Here is a 22315-nt window from a genome sequence, read left to right as displayed (position 1 = left end):
AAGGTTGTTCATAATGGGCAAAGAATAACCTCTTCCCAAAGGAAGGTCACACAAAGTCTTATTAATTAAAGACTCTCAAAAGCATAAGCTCTATTACTCATGCTGAAATTAACATTCTTCCCAGTTCAGATCCTGTAAAACTTTTTACTTTTAGCATATTTCAGAAAATTATGTAATAGTTTTATAGGTATATATTTATCTTTCCTACTCTACTGTACATGTGTCCAAACAGGCACTCATAGTATTTAGCCTTTAAAAGTTATTTGTGGGGGCGCCTGGGTGGCTCAGTGGGTTAGGCCACTGCCTTCGGCTCGGGTCATGATCTCGGGGTCTTGGGATCGAGTCCCGCATCGGGCTCTCTGCTCAGCGGGGAGCCTGCTTCCCTCTCTCTCTTTGCCTGCCTCTCCATCTACTTGCGATTTCTCTGTCAAATAAATAAATAAAATCTTTAAAAAAAAATCTTTTAAAAGTTATTTGTGTTTTATTTTAACTGGGTCAACATCCAGTGAAATATAAAGCTAGATGGCTGAAGTTGTGCCTAGAGAACTGGAAGAAAGGGAAGAACTGAATGAAAAGACAAGAATTTTATCTCCCTTTGGCTTCCCCCAACTCCACCTCTATTCTTGATTTCTCAGATCCTATGCAGAAGTTCTCTCTACTAATATTCTATATATCCACAAATTTATTTATGCATAGTTACATTAGTGACACATATAAATATATTGAGTTTCACTCACTATAGTGAAACACCAAATTGGTATTTTTTAAATAAGCAACCTCATTTGGCAAACAAATCTTGTGCAAAACGTTCACCATATAAACCATGTCCAAGAAAACTACCATTTCTCAAAAGAAAAAAAAACTGCACCTTCTGTGAATTTCCATTTCCATTTAAAGTCTCATTCTCATGTAAATTATAATAGCAATATTTTAATTTATATAAAGCAGTTGTAAGTAAAAGTCATATATTCAACTTTCATCCTTGTACTCACAATAAGCCTTAACTTTAAAAACGTTAGAAAAAGGATATCCTTGAAACAATGCCTAGCACCAAATACCAGAATTCATATATCTTCTCCAATAATTCACAGAAACTTGTATTACAGTATAGAATAGCTATCATATGGAAGCACCGAATATTTCGGAATTTCACAGACTAGTCCATTTTCCCCCACATTTCTTAAGAATCACCTGGGCAGGCTATTAAAAACAGATTACCACAGTCCTCCCTAGAGATTCTGATTCAGTTGCTCGGGCAAGACAAAAATCTTCATTCCTTAAAGTGATTTTGAGGTTCAGCTAAGATTGTAAAACATTAATCCAGTAGAGTCGTTCTCAATTTGGCACATAACAGAATTACCTGAGGAGCTTTAAAAAATTTTCAAACCCAGGCTGAAGCTCAGACCAATAGAAATGAAAGAAACACTTTTTAAAAAGCTTCCCACAGGAGGCTGAAAAACACTGACCTTGTAAGAACTTGAAAAATTCTTGTACAACCCTCTTATCAATAAAGAAAGTAGGCTTGCTCAAGTTCCCAAAACTCAGGGGTAGCATACCAGAGTTAGACCATTTCCTGACTCACAATTCACTTTGTTTTTTGATGTAATTGTTTGTTTTCCACACAGGTTGACAGAAGAAAATGTGAAAAAGTTAAACTGTCTCTTCTTGCCTCAAAATAATACTGTCATTTAATAACTGAGTAAGTTAAAATGAAGCTTACCTTTTTATTTCAGTAATCACTAGAACACATTATTTTTAGTCCTAATATAAAACAAAAAAAGACTAAATATCACTATTATTTAATCTTCAGTTCTTAGTACTAAGCTGTTAATAAATCTTACAAAAACTTCTTCAAACTCTTTTTAACTTCTAATTCGATATTTCAAAATTCCAAATTCTTTTTAAAGCCTGGCATCACAGTTCCTTACTGGCAAAGTTATTTCAATACTTGAATTTGGTGACAAGGTTTCTTCATTATATAGAATACATACTTCTACATATTGAAGCTGCTTTATGAACAAAGAACACATTTCCTTCCTCCATACAAAAATAATGAACTTTAGGGATTGTTCACAGATATTCTGAGTGGGAAATTCAGAATGGAAAATTTCTCAAAATATTAGTTAACCCATTCCAAGAATTCTATCATTTTAATGACAAAATAATGTAACATAATCATGAAAAATATACCAAGTGCAAGCTTACATTGCCATAATTTTTAAGTGTTTTTTACTTTCTAAAAATTACTGTTTGTTTAATTGACCTGTCTTCTGGAGCTCCACTTTCATCACTAGGATATCAAAGTTTTTGAAATATTTTTACCACTCGAAAGGTTGCCAAACATTTAGATATTTCAAATTTCAGTGATTGTTATTTCTGCTTGTGGGGTTTTAAAAAAAAAAAAAAAAAGCGTGTGGACTGCTTCACAAAAAGCTTATCACATTACTTCACAGGTAAAACTTAGGCAATCTGCATCTAGTTTAGACTAGAGTACAATGTATACTTTTGATTACTTCTATTGACAAAGGAGTAATTGCCAGGTTTCATATTTTTAAATATTCTAAATAAGAATTAGATGCAACAGATTTTATTGCAGTAATTTAATAAATTAAACTCTTTGTTTTTACAAGGTAGGTAGCATAGTAAATTAAAAACCTAACCAAAACCTAAGTATGCTATTTGCGCTTTTAAAAATTTGAAAACACCCCCAAAGCACTAAAAGAAACCAAGAACGAGCCCTTAAAGCAAAAATAAAATATTAGAATCTCCATTAAGTGTTCAAATTATACACAGTACTTAGAAAATGCAGTTAGAGGGGATAATCCGGGGAGTTTTTACTTTAGGAGAAAGCTGTGCTACACTAAGGTCTGAGAAGCCTCCGTACTTTGTGTTAGCATTTTTAACTTGAAACTCAAATTATGAGGAGTAAGACTATAAATACATGGCCTTTGGGGGTTGTTTAAAATTTTCCTAAAAAAAAAAAAAAAAAAAAAAAGTTTATTTTTAGGAGTGTGCTAGGGCAGCAAAGAGAACACCCGCTATTACAGATTCCTGGCTGGTCCCATCTGGAAGCGCACAGCGGACCCTGGGCTCGGAGAGGCTTCGTTTCAGCCCAGGCTGGACCGCAGCACCGAGCCAGCACGCGGGAGGCGCCGGGCGCAGACCGAGCGGCAGACGGAGCCGCCCGGGGGCGGGGGGCTCGCACGTGCCGGCCGGGGGCGGGGCCGGCCGGAAAGGACCCCGGCGCGGGGAGGCGGGCGCGGCCGGGCCGACCTCCCCCGCGGCCGCCAGCCTGGGCTTTACATAAGGGCGCACGTCATGGAACTGATGGAGCCACACAGAGACGTCTAAGTCATGCAGGAGGCGCGCGGCCCCGGCCCGCTCCCGCCGCCCCAGACCCCTCCTCTCATCCGACAGAAAGACAGACAAGAAGGGTTCCCGACCTGTCGTGCCCTGCATGTTCAGAGTCTGTCATGTTTGGTCAAGAACGGGGCGGGGCTGGAGGACAGGTCTGCGAGGCCGGCGGCGGCGGGGCGCGGGGAGGACCCCTGCGCCGCCTGCGGGTACCTGCTCCCGGCCGCCGCCGAGAGGTGACGAAGTGGTAAAAACTCACGGTTACTAGTGAGCGACACAGACACAGACTTTCCAGTCTATTAACAATCACGCCAGAGAGATGGGGCTCTAACTGCAAACACTGGGCAACGGCCCCGCGCTGCCGGCGCTGCCGCTTTAGTCTCTATTCGCCGCCGGTGGCTGAGGCTTGGGAGCGGGCGGGCGGGCGGCGTGCAGCGACGCGGGGATTTGGACACTGGCCGTAACGGTGATTTCTCCTCACCAACATGGCGGCACCCGAGACAGGCGGCTCGATAAAATGGCGCCTGCCGCAACACCTAGCCCGGGACTAAAGGGCAGGAGAGATTCCTCCGCGTGCCGCGGCCCTTGCCCGGCCCGTCGGGGCAGAGCGCGTTGGCCATTGGAGGAGGAAGCCCGTCAATCACTCCCAGGGGCGGGTTCCCATCCTTCTCTGTGAAGCGGCGGAGGCGGCAGTCTGCTGGTGGGGCCAGGCGGCGCCTTGGGTAGCACTGGGCGGGGGAGGAGGCCTGCGAGCCCGGTGCTGTTGGTCCGCGCCTCTGGGCCCAGCTCGTGCTGGCCCGCTGGGAAACGGGCGCGGGGGCTCAAGACGCGCCCTAAAAAAAGGGCCCCTAAAGCCATGCTGCCGCGTGGTTTGGGATGGGTTGATGAAGCAGAGGCAGGTGTTGAGTCATTTTAAAAAATCACTTCGGTCGCTTAAATAATGGGAAAATGTGCTTCCTCTACAAGTTAGCGCCTTTTTTTGGTAATGTCTGGTGCTGATAATTGCGTTTTGAAGAAAATAGCATGGCATGTGACTTTTTCTGATTCTAAATTTACTTACCCAATTATTAAATAATAATATTAATAAGAGTAAAAGGAAAATCAGATTTGTTTAGTTGAAACAATATTTCATATGTGAAATATACACGAATATTTTGTAAATAAAAACTAGCCATCAGATGTCTTTATACTTGTGAACCTGACCTTTGGCAATAATTTTTTAACGACAAGTCAATATTTTGGCCTATTTAGTAAATAAACTTCTGAAGCAAAGTTCCTTGTTTTGTAATGGAATGATGAACTTAATGGTAAATTCTGTCAGATATCTTTGTGGTGAATGTATTTGATTAACGTAATAAATGCAGTCCCTTCAGAAGCAATCGCAATTTGTAAATTAAATTTATAAATAAAAAAGATATGTACATGGAAAAAGAGAAAAGAAATCAAGCTTTTTTTTTTTTTTTTTTTTTTGCTGTTAAATTGAATGCAGCCATTGACAAGACCTGCACACTTGATAGATAATTCTGCAGGCGTTTGCCACATTTTGACATAATACATTACTAGGAAACTTCCAGAAAGCGGATCTATTTTGTCTGAAGTAACAATAATTAGCATTTGGAGTTAAGATTAGAATCTCTAGGTCTTTGTCTATTGTAACTATTTTACTTAATTTAGGTCTTAGGGTAGCTAATTCAGATACCCCGCTTCTTATTCTCCCACACTCAAGGACTGAGCCATCTTGGTGCTCCCTCCCTATATATATATATATTTTTAAAATAGCTCTATTGATATAAAAGCATGTACCTGAAAATTTACCCATTTTAAGCGTACAGTTTAATGACTTTTAGTAGATTTTCCAAGTAATGCAACTATCACCAACATTCAGTTTCAGAACATTCCATCCCCCAAGTGTCTTGCCACTCCTGCCTCAGGCAACGGATAATCTACTTTTGTTTCTATAGATTTGCCTTTTGAACATTTCCTGTAAATTGAATTATATGTTATTTGATTCTCCCTTTAAAAGACCCAGTCATGGGGTGCCTGGGAGGCTTTAAGTCTCTGCCTTCGCTCAGGTCATGATCTCAGGGTCCTGGGATGGAGCCCCATGGCGGGCTCTCTGTTCAGTAGGGAGCCTGCTTCTTCCTCTCTCTCTGCCTGCCTCTCTGCGTACTTGTGATCTCTCTCTCTTTCTGTCGAATAAATAAATAAAATCTTAAAAAGAAGAAGAAGAAGAAGAAGAAGAAGAAGAAGACCCAGTCATCTCTACGTAATTTGAATGGAGCTCAGCCTTTTACCCTCAGTAAATAGTTTCTGAATAAAATGAGTCTTTGCTACTTTAATGTCTGGCTTTGTTTATCTTTGACAGTCATCCCACCCTTAATGCACACAAATATTGTAATCACTATAAGGGTGCCAACTGGGGAAGGAGTGCTACTGGCATCTAGTGGGGAGAGGCCAGGGATGCTGCTAAACATCCTTTTACACACAGGACTGTCAATTACTCAGCCCCAAATGTCAAAATGCTGACGTTGAAAAACTCTGCTCTTGACAAGCAGAACTCAAAGTTTTGAAGATTAGAAGCAAGAATTTAAAAAAAAAAAAAAAAAGCAAAACTTCTACTAGGGCGTCACAGGGATAATAAAGGAAGGGTCGACTCCTATTTCCATGGTTTGATTCCCATGCCCATGAATCCTGACTATGGGAGAAACAACACCTTTTTTTTGTTTTTTGGAAGATTTTATTTACTTATTTGAGAGAGCGAGAGAATGAGATAGAGAGAGGATGAGTGGAGAAAGGTCAGCGGGAAAAGCAGACTCCCTGTTGAGCAGGGAGCCCTGTGTGGGACTCGTCGATCCTGGGACTCCAGGATCATGACCTGACCCGAAGGCAGTCACTCAACCAACTGAGCCACCACATGCCCCACAGCACCATATTATTGGTGGCTGATTTATAGCATATGTTCACAAAACATGTACAGAAACTGGTACTCAAGAGACCATTCCACCATCTTATTATGCCAGTTGCTTTTTTGTGCGGTAAATTATATATAATATAAAATTTGCCAATTTAACCATTTTGATGTGACAGTTCAGTGGCATTAACTACAGTCACACTGCTGTGCAACTATCACGGTCAACTTCCAAAATTTTTCATTGCTCATAACAGAAACTGTAACCATCAGGCAATAACTCCCTCCCATCTCCCAGTCTCCTAGTACTTTTGAAAGCCTCTAATCTATTATCTGTCTCTCTGATTTGCCCATTCCAAATACCTCATATAAGTGGAAATACAGTATTTATGTTTTTGAGCTCAGCTTATTTCACTTAGCATACTGTGTTCAAGGTTCATCATGTTGTAGCATGTGTCTGAATTTCATTCCTATGATTGAATAATATTCTATTGTATGTATCGACTACATTTGATTTATCCAATACTTGGGATGTTTCCACCGACTGGCTCTTGTGACTAATGCTGCAATGAATAGGAGTATGCACATATCTGTCTCAATCCCAGTTTTCAACTCTCTAGGGTATATACCCAAGAGTAGAATTGCTGGGTCATGTGATAATTCTATGCTTAGGCCAGCTGCTTTATAATGATAGGGGCATCACTTATCTATTGCATAGCAAATTATCCCTAAACTTTGTGGTTTAAAACATAAATGAGGGGTACCTGGGTGATTCGGGCAGTTGAGCGTTTGCCTTTGACTCAGGTCATGATCTCAGGGTCTTGGGATCAAGCCCCACGTTGGGCTCCTTGCCCAGCAGGGAGTCTGCTTCTCCCTATCTCTCTCTCCTGTGTGTGCGCTTTCTCTCTCTCTCTCTCTCTCTATCTCATAAATAAGTAAAATAAAAAAAAAAAAAAAAAAAACAGTAAATGAGACAGGGACCTTGAGAAAAAGCCCCTAGATACCTGGAACTCTCATGGGTGGTTGTTATTACTTCTCTTGTAGACCAACCTGTAGGATGTTACCGCTTTTTCCTGCAGAACAAAGCACCGGCAAAAGAAACAAGCCTAAACCAGGTTCAGACTAGCCTGAGATAAAATTGGCAGTGAACTTTCCTTTCACTGATTTTTTTCCCTTATTATTATGCTAAAACACACACCCAGAGGTAGAGAAAACATGCAAATGAAACATAGGATAGAGGAAGAAGCACAGTTTTGTCAACTGGGCCCCTGTCCCCAATTCTCTGGAATTCCCTGTCTCTACGTGCTTAAACATCACTCCTTTCCCGCCTTAGCCCCTTTAAAAGTTTCCCTGGTTATTATTCAGAGAGCAAGAGACCATTTTATTTGACCCCTTTGTCATGACTGTGTCTCCCTTCAGCTGCAGCTGTTGCCCTTATAGCAAAGCCTTGCCTGTGTTTTTAAATTTTGGGTCCAGCCTCATTTCTACCGTTGCTGGGTCCAAAGAACTGAGTCCAGTAACATAAACATTTATCTTCTTATTTATTTATTATGGATCAGGAATCCTGGAGCTACTTATCTGAGTGGTTCCGTCCCAGAGTCTCTTATGAGGCTGGAGTGGTGCTGGCACATCAGCTTCCAAGGTGGCCCACTCAAACGGTCGGCTTTTCCCAGGCTGCAGGAGTGTTTTCTGAGATGGTGACTGACTTCCCTTCGGGTAGGCGATTCAAGAGAGGAAGGCAGAAACTGCAGTGCTTTTTACCACCTAGTCTCAGAAGTTGGACACCATCTAACACTGTGTATTTTGGAAGTCACCGGATCTAATTCACATTTAAGGAGAGGGGACTACGCTCCATCTTTTGATGGGGTAAAGAATTTGTTAAAGAATTGTGAATACATTTTAAGACTACCATACCATCTGGGGCGCCTGGGTGGCTCAGTGGGTTAAGCCGCTGCCTTCGGGTCAGGTCATGATCTCAGGGTCCTGGGATTGAGTCCCACATCGGGCTCTCTGCTCGGCAGGGAGCCTGCTTCCCTCTCTCTCTCTCTCTCTCTGCACCAGCCTCTCTACCTACCTGTGATCTCTGTCAAATAAATAAATAAAATCTTTAAAAAAAAAAAAAAAGAGTACCATACCATCTATTGAATTTTTAATGTCATATCATATTTTTAACTTTTGAAAGCTCTACTTGGCTCTTTTCCACTCCTTTTTATTTTATTTTTTAAAAAGATTTTATTTATTTATTTGACAGACAAGAGATCACAAGTAGGCAGAGAGAGAGTGGGAAGCAGGCTCCCTGCTGAGCAGAGAGCCCAATGCGGGGCTTGATTCCAGGACCCTGAGATCATGACCTGAGCCGAGGGCAGAGGCTTAACCCACTGAGCCACCTAGGCGCCCCTCTTTTCCACTCCTTAATGTCACTTTTTATAGTTCCCCTTTTATCAGGTTTTGGTGTATAATAAGCTTCTTTTAAAACATGGTAGCTTAAAACAACTATTTAGCTTACAATGTTGGTCACCAGTTTGGACTGGGATCATCTGGGAGGTTCTTCAGTTCTTCACTGGTCTCCATTGTGTGTCTGTGGTCAGCTGCAGGTTGACTTGGCAGCTTTGCTTCTAGGGCTTTGCTAGCTGTAGACTGGGTGCTGCTGTTCTCCTCCATTTGTCTTATCCTCCACATGTCTCTCCCTTCTGTTCAGCAAGGTGGCCTGGGCTTGTTGTTCTGGAGAAGGCAGGAGTTCAAGAGAGAGCAGACACACACACGGCCTCTTAGGGCTCCAGCTTGGCATTGGCAAGGCTTTTCTGCTCCATTCTATTAGCAAAAGTAGGTTATGAATTCAACTCGGATGAAAGAGGTGGTGAAATAGATCCCACCACTTGTTGGGAAGGGCTACAAAGTCATATTGCAAAGGATGTGAGTATAGGAAAAGGTAGAGAATTGGGCCCATTTTTTGAGATTTTATTTATTTATTTATTTATTTATAACACAGAGAGACACAGCGAGAGAGGGAACAGAAGCAGGGGGATTGGGAGAGGGAGAAACAGGCTTCCTGTTGAGCAGGGAGCCCAATTCTGGGCTCTATCCCAGGAGCCTGGGGTCATGACCTGAGCTGAAGGCAGCTGCTTAACGACTGAGCCACCCAGGCACCCAGGGACCATTTTTTAGAATCAATCTGTAAAAGCAATCTAATGGTCTTAAGCGTACCTTGCTTCAAGCCTATCCACTCCTTGCTTGCTGATTTAAGTCCCTTAGTCTATAGCAGAACCAGCCTTTCCTTGAGATTTGCAGATGGTTGACAGATGTTTCAAAGACCATCTTCCCTGTCCAGGTGAAGCTGGAGGGCTTTAATGGGGAAGGCATGGGAAAGAGAGAGGAGCACCTGCAGAAGCAGGTGCCCAGGTGCTTAGTCATACCTAACCCTGAATAGAACTGGGGGCATCAGCAGCAGCTGTTTTCAAATATAGTAGGCCTTATCTTCTAGGAAAGTTTGGAAGACCAGTGATCTGTCCTGTAAGAAATCTATCACAAACATACTTTGCCTTTTATAGTCTTTATCTAAAAAGGATAGTATCTGATGCCTTTGCAGGTCAGTTTTTCTTGCTACATTTGCTGCTTTTTACCTACCATTTTAATTTTTCCCCACAGACTGGTTATCTTTTGCTGTATACTGGACTTTTTAAAAATGAAAACGTATGTATGATAATAATCTGAGTTCTGTAGTATAGTACTTTCCTCCAAATGAGGTAATACCTTAATTCATTTCAAGTTTCTTCTCAATTTTTAGTAATGACTGATGTACAAGAAAGGATTGCCTATAATATAAACAACAGGAGAAAGTACAACTTCTCTTCGCTTGTCTGGGAAGTGGACCCTGATTCGTGCCGGGAATCAAACAGTCGTTCACTAGTAGCAGCCCGTCGGGTTCGATGTCTAGCGTTTGAGGCTTTCATGATTCCCACAACTTCCACTCTTCCACAGGCATTAGAATAAGCAAAACTCAACGCTTCCTTTTCCCAAATGCGTGCTCTGTTTTCCGGCCTTGATACTATTCTCTCCACATGGAATGCGCACTTACCCCTAATGACAGTGAAAGAACTCTCAAGGACTGACTCCCAAGGATTCAGGTTAAAAATTCCAACTAATATGTTAGCTAACATCAAAATGCACACCAAAAAAACACAATCAACAAAAACCCCAATTACCCTGGCGCCTGCGCAGAGCCACGGGGAAGGAGAGAGCAGACGTGCGCGGGGGCGGGGCGGCGCATGCGCGAGGCGACCTGCGGCCGGGGCCGGGAGCTGGGTCCCTCCTCCTCAGGCGGTGGTTGTTACTCTAGCTGCGGGGCCCTCGCGAGGGTGATGGATTTTGAGAATCTTTTCTCCAAACCCCCCAACCCGGCCCTTGGTAAAAAACCGACCACGGACTTTGATGAAAGGTGATTCCCCCCATCTTTTCATGCTTTGATCGCAGGGGCCCCAGTCGGATTCCGCCTTTTGGTTCCATTCGGAGGCAGCCCTGGCCGCGTGTGGGCCACGCCGCTGGGTCGTGCGGGGAGTGCGTGGGCGAGCGTGTGGGGTCAGCCTGGCTGGCGCGGGGGTAGAACGTGGAGAGGTCGCTCTGGAGCCGCGGGAACGGTAGCCGGCAATGGGGCTCGGTTCGTAAGACGCCACGGCCAGAGGTGCCGGGACCCTTGCGTCAGGGGACCCGCGGGGTCCAGGGAGCGATAGCAGGAGGCTCCCCTTTCCCTGCGCTCCTGACCCTGGAGACTCGGTTGGAAACCTCCATGTGTTCCCACATGACTCTTCCTTCCACCGGACCGTCAGCTCGTAGGGGACAGATCATTTGTCATTTCTCACTGACACATGTTAAACACCTTTGTTTGTTTGTTTGTTCAAGAAAAACCCGAAACCCTAAGTTTATTAAGCAATGAGGGTAAATAGTAAATAATTTGCCTTTAGTTCATTTTGCATCAGAAGACCCTAAAGACCACAGTAAAGCAGCAAACATCGTTTGGATGTAACGTTTCCTTTAGGTTGAGAAAGGGACTGACTCTACTAGCCAAATGGTGCTAATTTATTAATCTCATTTAGAGAGGTGTATAGTGTAATTTATTTACACCCAGATATTCATTTACTTTTTTTCTGTTTGAAGTGCTAAAAACCAACTTCTAAACCTGTGTGTTTTCCCCAGTTTCCATAAGCTGAAACGGAGACACACAGCCTTTTGTTCCTTTATTTCATTCATTCTCTTAATCTGGTTGATATCGCTCAGATTTGTTCACTTATACCTTAATTGAAACTATTACCTTAATTCAGGTTGCCATCAAAAGTTTTACTTAAGTGCTTTACGTGAAATACGTCATTTAATCTTAACCTTGAAGAAAAGGTACTGTCCTTGTTTTTGCAGATGAGAAAATTGAGGCACAGAGAGGAACATAACTTGCCAAGATCGCACAATTTAAGTGGCAAAGCTAGGACCAAGTTACCCATGATTTGATTTCTTTGTTTCTAAGGCAAGGTAACTAACATAAAATAAGATCTATAAATACTGAAAAGAGAGAAAGACATTAATAACTTACAGATGATATGATCCACCTACAAAGGAAAACAAGAGGAACGTTAATAAACTATTAAAATCCGTAGGAGAATTCAGCAAGGTGAATGAATCATCACAAGACAATAGCCGCATGTTAGAAAACAATAGCATCTATCAATTTGAAAATGGGTGGGACAGAACATTCTATTCATAAAAACTGTACTAAACTACATAAAAGACACTTCTGAATTTTTGCCCAAATGTTAGATGTGGAATGGTATTGAAGTATGAAGAGCATCTGTGAACAGTTCCTTGTTCATATCCTTTGCTGTTTTTCTCTCCATTGGTCCTTCTCTTTAAAATTTTAGGAACTCTTATCAGCAGATATTTTACTTTGTATTTGTTATTTGCCTTTTGACTGTGTTTATGGCATTATTTTCATTGCATAAAGGATTTTTTTGTTTTAAATAAGGTTACAGGAATCAATCTTATGGTTTTGAGTTTTTTCTTAGTAATTTTATGAGGGGATTACTTTTTTTTTTTTTTAAAGATTTTATTTATTTATTTGACAGACAGAGATCACAAGTAGGCAGAGAAGCAGGCAGAGGGAGAAGAGGAAGCAGGCTCCCTGCTGAGCAGAGAGCCCAGTCGTGGGGCTCAAACCCAGGACCCTGGGATCATGACCTGAACCGAAGACAGAGGCTTTAACCCACTGAGCCACCCAGGCGCCCGGGGATTACTTATTTCTTGAGCACCTGCCATTATCCTAGGCCCTGGGGCTATAGCAATAAATAAACAAAAGAGATAAAAATCTCCATATTCATGAGATTTTATACCCCCCTCCCTCGGACAATGCATAAATAGATAGTATTTTGGGTGATAATAAATACCATGGAGAAAATGAAAGCTGGGTAGCAGGGAAGGAAGAGAGGATGGGATGGCAGGGAGAATGTAGATATTTTATTTTATTTTTTAAAAGATTTTATTTCTTTGACAGAGAAAGACTTCACAAGTAGGCAGAGTAGCAGGCAGAGAGAGGGGGAAGCAGACTCTGCTGAGCAGAGAGCCCAGTGCGGAGCTTGATCCCAGGACCCTGAGATCATGACCTGAGCCCAAGGCAGAGGCTTAGCCCACTGCCATTGGCACTTATACCTACATTCAGGATACCTGGGTGGTATCCTGACCAGGTATCCTGAATGTAGGTATTTTAAAGAAGGTAGTTAAAGCCTTTGTAATATCACTGGTAAGTAATACTTGAGTAGGGGAGTGAGGCAGGTTGGTTTCTAGCAGAGAGAATATAAAGGTCCATATAAAGGTCTTGAGGTGGAGTGAGTGTGGGTATGATTGGGTGATGGGAACAAAGTGGCCAGAGTGACAGCTGGATTGGAGTTCAAGGAGCAGGACTTGAAGAGAAGTAGGACTTAAGAGGTACTGGGGGATATGGTCAGGGAGGCAGATCATGTAGGGACTTGTAGGTGCGGTAAGGACTTCCGCTTTTACCCTGAATGAGATGAAAAGCTATTAGAAGGTTTGCAACAAGAGTGACATTTTAGCAGGGTCATTGTGGTTGTGTTGAGAGTAGAATGTAACAGGGCAAGAGTAGTTTGGATCATAGTATTAGTAGTAAGAAGTGGTCAAATAAGGATATATTTTGAAGGTAAACTGGACTTTTCACAGATTGGATGGGGATATGGAAGGAGTATACATTACTACAAGGCTTGGGGTCAGTATCATTAGAAAGATGATTTGCTATTTAAAATAACAGGAGAGGGGCACCCAGGTGGCTCAGTTGGTTGAGCGTCTGCCTTTGGCTCAGGTCATGATCCCAGGATGAGTCCCGGGTCCTGAGTCCCGTGTCCAGAGTCTGATGTCAGGCTCCCTGCTCAGCAGGGACTCTGCTTCTCCCTCTCCCTCTGCCATTCCCCCCACTCATGCATGTATGATATATATATCATATCATATAGGCAGGGTAGGAGGCTTTCTTTTTTCTTTTTTCTTACATATATTTAAAGGTTAGAAGATCCTTGACCAGTTTAGTGTTCCTCATGTATGTACCTATGCTTAACATACTATATTAAAATCACTTTATTTTTTTTCTCCCAAGCACATAGAAAGTTCTCAGAAGACAGGGACCAGGTCTTTTTCATTGTTGTATCCCAGGATTTAAGGCCTACAGCCTGGTATATGGTGGATACTCTGTATCTGTTGAATGAATGCAGTGATGAATGAATGGTGGTTTATATAGCTCCTGTTACTAGACCATGAAGGTTATGTAATCTAAAATTTCAGCTTTCTGATTTACTTAGAAGCACATGTTGACATGTACTGCTCATCCTAAATTTGTATATTATTCCTTGGAGTATTTAGAGTAGAATTTGAGTGTGGAATTTCTTTGAGGGCAAGTAAAAGATAAGCCAAAGCCATTCATTTTAATGCTATGGTATGAACCATTTTCAGATTGAAAAAACTTCTTATGTTTATTTGATATTTTTGCTGCAGAATCGATGATGGAATAGATGATGCAGAAGTTGAGGAAACACAAGAAGAGAAAAGAAAAACACAAGAGAAAATAAAATGGGAAGTAAAACTGGAATGTGAGCAAATACCCAAAAAAGTAAGATTAAGTTGGCATATTGAAAAAAATGGAGAGGAGTGGGTGTGAGAAATTTGTTAGAGGTCCTGTTTGTCCCAGTTTAGTCAGCATTGGAGACCTAGTTGGCTTATATCAAGGAAACCTGCTAACACTTCAGAAAATTTATCATTCAGTCATTTAACATGAACTGTTTTAGTGTATTGCTTTTATTTTGATTTCCTCTGTTTCTGAAATGGATTGTAAATGGTTTCAAAAACTTCTCTTTGCAAATTAGGTCGTAATTTTTAAGGATTTTGATTTGGTAATAACTTAACTAACCTTACTGATTTACAGCTTAAAGCTTATGTTACTTTGTTAGGACTGCTCTAACAAAGGACTGCAAATTGGTGACTTATACAACAGAAGTTGTCTTGCGTTTCTGGAGACTGGAAGCCTGATCTCAAAGTGTTGGCAGAGTTGGCTTCTTCTGAGGGCTGTGAGGGAGAATCTGTTTCATGCTCCTCTGGGAGTTTCTGGTGGTTTGCTGGCAATCTTTGGTGTTCCTTGGCATGGCTTCCAGAAGCATCACCTTGATCTTTACCTTCATATTTGAATTGTGTTCTCTCTATGTTCATATGTCTGTGTCTAAATATACCTTTTTTATAAGGACACCAGTCATAATGGATTACAGCTTACCCTAATGACCTCATCTTAACCAACTACACATGTAATGGCCCTATTTCCCAATAAGGCCACATAGTAAGGTAATAACTGTTATGAGTTCATCAGGAGAATTTGGGGAGGACACAGTCAACCCATAACAGCCAATATCTGCTCCTCTCTTGCCTCTCTTTGAACTTTTTTTTTAATTGTGAAAAAAATTTTTTTTTAAGATTTTATTTATTTGTCAGAGAGAGAGAGCGCGCGCACAAGTGTGGGGGAGCAGCAGGCAGAGGGAGAAGCAGACTTCCTCCTGAGCAAGGAGCCCTGATGCGGAACTCGATCCCAGGACTCTGGGATCGTGATCTGAGCCAGAGGCAGCCACTTAACCAAGTGAGCCACCCAGGCGCCCCTTTTATTGTGGATTTTAACACACCACAAAATGATGGGTTTGAATTGGCAGTGAGACTCAAAAGACACAAATAGGCTTTAATGTGATCCTCTTACACTTAGCTTCATAAAAGTGTACAGGACAGAAAGTACAGGAGATATGGCATCCTCATCTCCTCAGCAAGCCTCTCAGCTACCCAAGTATATCACTCTTTCACCCTTTAGGGCATGTATGGCTGTTGTGGACCAGAGCCAGGGTCTAAACCCCGAAAATCTGTGGCCTGGATTTTCCTCCATTTTTTTTTAAAGATTTATTTATTTGTGAGAAAGAGCACATACACGTGTGAGAGAGCGTATGAGTGGGGAAAGGGGCAGAGAGTGAAAACTCAAACAGGCTCTACGTTCAGCACGGAGCCCTACTTGGAGCTTGATCTCACGACCCCGAGATCATGACCCAAGCCGAAACCAAGAGCCTGACACTCAACCGACTAAGCCACCCATGCGTATTTTTTTTTTATACTGTTTTAGTCTCATAGACCCCAGTCCTTCATGCCCAGTTAAAGGTCCCTACCTATAGGAGATAGGTAGGCGGAACACACTATGGTTACTTAAAATAGATTCCAATAAACAGTTCTGTGACTAGGTGGACACCTGCATTATTCCTAAGTAGGCTTGCTTCGGCCCAGGCTCTTTACTCACAAGTTGTAAAACATCAATGTGCAGTATCACAGCTGACTAAAAAGAGAACACCCAGGGAGAGACTTCACTAATTCAAGAAAGAACATTGCCCGCAAAGCCTCTAATTCCTTTTTTCTCGGTTGTTAATCCTTTGTTTCCTCCTAGAAGTAACTAGAATCCTAACTTGCATGCTAATCACTTCCTTGCCCTTCTTTACAGTTTTAGTTTTACTACAAATGCTGTCAGCCTTAAAAATACAGTTCTTCCTTGCCAATTTTTACACTTTATAGAAATAGAATAGTATTGTATGTGTTCTTTCTGTTGACTTTTTCCCAACATTATAAGATTCATAGATGTATACTTGTCTGTTTATTTTCTAAGCTGGATAGTATTCCATTATTGAATATACTAGATTTCATTGTTGGTCGACATTTGGTCTGATTTCCATTTTTGGAGGTTATGGGTAGTGCTGCTGCGTTCTTTCGCTTGTATCCTGTTGCCCATGCACTCTATAGTTACCGAAGTGTAAAACTGCTGGGTCTTAGAGTATAAGCATCTTTACCTTTACCTTAATGCCAAACTGTCCTCCAATCCAAAGTGGTTCTACCAATTTTATTCCCAGAGGTGGTGTATGAGGGACTATATTTCTGCTGCTCCTCACTTGGTATTGTCATCCATCGTATTTTTCACCATCTGATGAAGTAGCTCATTGTAACTAAGTTTGCATTTTCTTGATTACTGTTGGGATGAAGCGTCTTTTCATATGCTGGTCCATTTGGATTTCCCTTTTTTAAGTGCCTGTTCAGATGTTTTTGTCTTATAATTATTGGTTTGTCTGTGTTTTTTCTTTCCTCGATTTGTAGTCCTTTATTTTGGATCATAAGGGTTTTTTTTTCCTTTTATTGTGGGTTATGTGTTGTAAATATCTGCTCATTTTGTGGCTTTACACAATGGTATATTTTTTCATTAAAAGTTCATAATGTTCATATATTCAAATTTATTAATGTTCTTTATGGTTAGTGTTTTATTCAAATATCCCAAGATAATAAAAATCTTTTACTATGATGTCTTCCAAAAGATTTATTGTTTTCTTTTCACATTTAAGTTTGCAGCCATCTGTAATTGATTTTTCCATTTGTAACTGTGAAGTAGGGGTGACAAATTTTGTTTTATTTTATTCCATTTTTTTCATGTTATCATATCCAGTTGTTCCAGCACCATTCACTGGGGGAAAGAATTGTCTTTCCCCACACTGGTCTGCAGTGTCACCATTGTAAAATCAAGTGCTCACGTTTGATGGGTTTGTTTCTGGAATCAGTTTGCCTTCTTTTTTTTTTTTTAAATTAATTAATTAATTAATTTGACAGAGATCACAAGTGGGCAGAGAGGTAGGCAGAGAGAGGGGGAAGCAGGCTCCCTGCCAAGCAGAGAGCACAATTTGAGCAGAGAGCACAATGCGGGGCTTGATCCCAGGACCCTGGGATCATGACCTGAGCCGAAGGCAGAGGCTTTAACCCACTGAGCCACCCAGGTACCCCAGGGACTCCATTTGCTTCTGCTGGTTTATCTGTTTAGCTCTCCCCCAAGACCTCACCATGTTAATTATTGCAGCTTTATAATAAGTTTGGATGTCAGGCAACCAAATCCTCTCCCCTTGTTTTTCTTCCTTAAATGTCTTGGGTATTTTTTTAACCCTTTGTATTTCTTTTTTTTCCCCCCTCTTTTTATTTTTATTTGCATTTATTCCATGCAGAATTTTCTCCCTGGCCATAAGTTTTTGTTTCTTTAGTCTCTTCTGGAATATCTTTTTCTTCTGTGCAAACTTCTCTTCTGGTTTAGGAACAATGTGCTCTTTTTCAGTAAGGATCATCTCGATGAGGCAGGGAGAGCTCATGATACGGGTTAATCTGATTGTGAGCCCTCTACGCCGCGTCTTAGGGGCTTTGCTCACCTGGCTGTACTCAATGACCAGAGAGGGAATCGATATATAAACCCTTAAGTTCAGCATTACTCTCTGCATTTTTTTTTTGTAAGATTTTACTTATTTATTTGACAGACAGAGATCACAGGTAGGCAGAGAAGCAGGCAGAGAGGAGGAAGCAGGTTCCCTGCTGAGCAGAGAGCCCAACGCGGGGCTCAATCCCAGGACTTTGGTATCATGACCTGAGCTGAAGGCAGAGGTTTTAACCCACTGAGCCACCCATGCGCCCCAACTCTCTGAGTTTTTAAGCAGTAAAAATTCAGCACTCTTCTTGGGCTGTCGACCTTGTGTCCAGCCCGCTGTTCGGCCTGGGCACACCTCCCAACTCCACCACTGTAGTGATGGAATGGTACACACTGCTTATGCAAAGTGATATCTTTTAGATAGTTGGTGGCTTTTCAGATATGCATGCTCTGGATGGCCTGGGCAGTTTCATGTGCGTTCTTAAAGTGAACAGAAAGATTTGAACCGTTTGATTTGCATGATTTTTTGGGGTTTTCTAGGTCAAACAAAGAGCGAACCATTTTCAGAGGTCACCTCAGGCCAGTTGGGGAAGAGAGGCCTTTAGCATTTTTTTTTTTTTAAGATTTTATTTATTTATTTGACAGAGAGAGAGATCACAAGCAGGCAGAGAGGCAGGCAGAGAGAGGAGGAAGCAGGCTCTCCGCAGAGCAGAGAGCCCAATGCGGGGCTCGATCCCATGATGCTGGGATCATGACCTGAGCCGAAGGCAGAGGCTTTAACCCACTGAGCCACCCAGGCGCCCCGGCCTTTTGCATTTCTATATGAATTTTAGAATCAGTTTGTCAAGTTCCTTGGAAAATCCTAGTCAGATCTTCATTGGGAATACATTTAATCTACAGATCATTCGGAAGAGAATTGACATCTTTAGAATATTGAATTGTCTAATCTTTCTCTCAACAGTGTTTTGTAATTTTCTTTGTAGATATTTTACATCTTCTATACTTTTTGTTAGGCTTATTGCTAGGTGTTTGATGAGGCTATTATAAATTACATCTTTTTTTAAGCATCATTTTCTTATTGTGGGTTTCTCATAATTTAACTATTCAAGAGTTCTTTCTTGTTCTTTGTTTTGATGTTAGAGATTTCTGGCATCTTTTTCATATATAATGTCTTGAATGTCTTTATGGTCTGTTTTGCAGCTACGCAACTCTGCTTTTGTAATGTGAAAGCAGCTAGTACAGTATGTAAATGAATGAGTATGGCTGTGTTCCATTAAATTTTCTTTATGGATGCTGAAGTTTGAATTTTGTATAACTTTCATTGTCATGAAATGTTATTCTCTTTGTGTTTTTTCCTCCAACCATTTAAAAAAATCTGAGGACCATTCTTAGCTTGCTGACCATTACAGAAACAGGTGGTAAGATGGATTTGGCCTTGGGATCATAGTTTAATGACACCTGCTCTAAAGTTTTGTGATACGTTTTTGTGTTCCCTCATTGTCCCTTGATTTAAGAAAGGCTGGAAGAGTTGATGGATGGCCTTTGCTTATGTATTAGTGGGTCTGTGTCTATAGGCTTTTCCTCCAGATGGGAAGCCTGATTGGGCATTCAGTACATGGGTGGGCTGTGCAGATAAGTTAGGTAAGTTTCCTCCAGCATAGTAGTTCCTTTTTTTCCCCCCAGTATAGTAGTTCTTAACCTTCATTGTGCTCTGTACTCCTTTTGGTAGCCTAGTGAAGCCCATGGATCCCTTCTCAAAATCATGTTTTTTTTACTGAATAAAATGAAATACATTGGATTACAAAGAAAATTTAATTTATTGAAATACAGTTATCAAAAAAAAGTAGAAAGAATAATATGTTCTTCATTAATACACTAAGTAATTAGAAGTTCCAGCAGTAGGTCTAATTGTAACTTTGACATAGTGGTGAACATAAAAGATATTTTGAGATTTGCAACAACTGTCATGTGATATGAAAGTACTAGTGACAATGGCAGATACTGTTGATACTACTGTTTGTTCCCTATGTTCAGGACAGCAGAATGCTAAATGTCAACTTAGAGGTTGATGTTAATAATGTGTGGGTTTTACCCTCATTCATTGTTCATTGAATTTTGCCCATAGACCCATGTGAGGAATTTCTTCTTCAAAGCAGGGTAGAACTTCTGTTGTACATTGAGGGGATAGAGTATATTTCTGGTAGGGGTTGCTCCCAAGTGCCAGAATGTGGAGGACTTCACGGTGGGGTCTTAGTACCCACACATTTTATCAGACATTTTATTCAATTTCTTTATTTTCTTTTTTGCCTGGGATAAATTTCTCTTTGAATGTATTCTGGTGAGGGATGGGAAAGAATTTGTTATAATAGCTTTGTCTGTTTTTATTGTAGCATCTTCATCCATCCTAGTTTGTAGGCCATTTCTCACACTCCAACTGAAGTCCAACATCCCAATTATAATTTGCTTTTTGTTTTTCAAAAACTTGCCAAGAATTTGTTAGACTTTTCTTAATTACTGATGAATGTACTTCATGTGCTCCCCCACCCCCACTAATATTATGGAACTATTTTTTATATTTCTGTACTTTTATTTCTGTGGAGTCTCAGGAGGCCATACTATTCAATAAATTCTCCTGAATTAGAAATATTTTCCTTAAAAAAGAACTTTATTTAGTCTCCTTCATTAAAGGGAAAAAAGTTTAGTATATTTATATGTTTTCTAAATTTTATAGAGAACAACAAATATCAAAGTAATGAGTTTAGGGCTAGCTGCATGAAGAAAAGTATTAAAGCAGTCATTTGTATTATGTGTCTTCATTGCCCTCTGAAAAGAATAATATCACTTTGTAATACTCATGTCTACTGTATAATAAAACAACATAGTTGATGATTGTCCTGGTTTTGTTTATGTTGCCATGTCATCTCACCTCTTCATTTATACAAATCAGACACATTATCACCTCTTAAAGGGGTATTTTGTGTGTAAGGGAGCACCTACTCATTTGGATCATTGTGATATTGTGATTCAGATGTACTGAATAGAATTTCATCTCTGTATTTTCCTAAGCCAAATTTTGTGGGAGCTGTTGCGTAATTGAGTGATTCTCCCTGTGCCCATTAAATAAAATCAAAGGCCAGAAACAGGGTAAACATAATAATCATCACAGGAATTAGCCAACTTTTTCATAAAGGACCAGGTATCTTTCATAAAAGACCAGTGCATCTTGTTGACTTTGTGAGCTGTATTGACTCTGTCACGACTAAACAGGTATAAATAACAGGGACGTGAATGAGTGGGTGTGACTGTATTCCAGCAAAACTTTGATTAACAAAAACAGGAGGCCAGGCTGACATCTGCAGACCCCTGGCCAGATGTTATGTTTACAAGTTTGTTCTTTGGTATTGGTTTTAAAAGGTGCCCTTTTGGGGTGCCTGGGTGGCTCAGTGGGTTAAGCCTCTGCCTTCAGCTCAGGTCATAGTCTCAGGATCCTGGGATTGAGCCCCACATTGGGCTCTTTGCTCAGTGGGGAGTCTGCTTCCCCCTCTCCCTCTGCCTGCCTCTCTGCCTACTTGAGCTCTCTCTCTCTCTCTCTGTCTGTCAAATAAATAATTAAAATCTTAAAAACAAAACAAAAAAAACAGTGCTCTTTCTTGAAAACTTAGAGACAGGGAACTTGGTGGCCTGGTATTTTTGGATTGGTTAAAAGTCTTGTCTGATGTAATGAAGATGAGGTAGTAGTGTACATTGGGGCCCTTGTCAGGTTAGGAAACTATCTCCATTTATCTCAGACAGGGAGCAAATTCATTTCATAGGTCTATGATCAGTCCTCTGGTGTACAACTCCTAGCTTTGAAGTTAACATCAAAAGTAAGCCATAAAATTGGACCACCTGGTATATTTTATAATAGTGATTCTTCTGATTTGTTTTTTGTTTGTTTTGAGTCTACTGCCTTCATCAGTTAAGTGGAAGTAGATAAGAGTCCAGACCCCAGAGCACGGTCTGGAGCAGGATCATTGGCCAGTTTATTGGTAGACATGTTATCTCTTCCTGACATCAAAATAGGAGCCTTGTAGCACTTGGACGTTTCTTTATAAGCCTTTTAATTAAAATGTGTCATACATACTAACTGTAATTATACAACTTGATACACTTGTGTCACCAGGTGTAGACCTGTATACCAGCGTTTGGACGTTCTTGTACACACAATACTTTAAGTTGTCTGCTGTGATCATCTCAGGCTGACTCAGGGTCAGCTGCCATACCCAGCTTCCTGT

The 22315-nt window shown here is 41.1% G+C and overlaps 2 protein-coding genes across 4 annotated transcripts in view; one reads left to right on the top strand and one right to left on the bottom strand.

The window, feature by feature from the left end:
* Positions 1-3903, bottom strand: part of ZC3H6 (zinc finger CCCH-type containing 6) — a 53999-nt gene extending 50096 nt beyond the window's left edge. The window contains exon 1 of one of the 2 annotated variants that reach the window (XM_082746576.1): positions 3444-3903. In XM_082746576.1, the coding sequence (XP_082602702.1) occupies positions 3444-3475 (32 nt within the window). In that variant the 5' untranslated portion in view covers positions 3476-3903. Of the gene's footprint in view, positions 1-1466; positions 1589-3443 lie in introns of those variants that run through there. The other variant, XM_082746577.1, reaches the window with a different exon arrangement.
* Positions 3904-10517: 6614 nt separating this feature from the next.
* Positions 10518-22315, top strand: part of ZC3H8 (zinc finger CCCH-type containing 8) — a 35392-nt gene continuing 23594 nt past the window's right edge. For both annotated transcript variants that reach the window (XM_082746579.1, XM_082746578.1), the window contains exons 1-2: positions 10518-10697; positions 14297-14411. In XM_082746579.1, coding sequence (XP_082602705.1) covers positions 10528-10697; positions 14297-14411 — 285 coding nt within the window. In that variant the 5' untranslated portion in view covers positions 10518-10527. The remainder of the gene's footprint in view (positions 10698-14296; positions 14412-22315) is intronic.

Source organism: Mustela nivalis (assembly GCF_964662115.1).
Source record: "Mustela nivalis genome assembly, chromosome: 8".
NCBI classification, from domain to species: Eukaryota; Metazoa; Chordata; class Mammalia; order Carnivora; family Mustelidae; genus Mustela; species Mustela nivalis.
The sequence above is the reverse complement of the archived record's forward strand: the minus strand, read 5'-3'. Positions and strand labels throughout refer to the sequence as shown.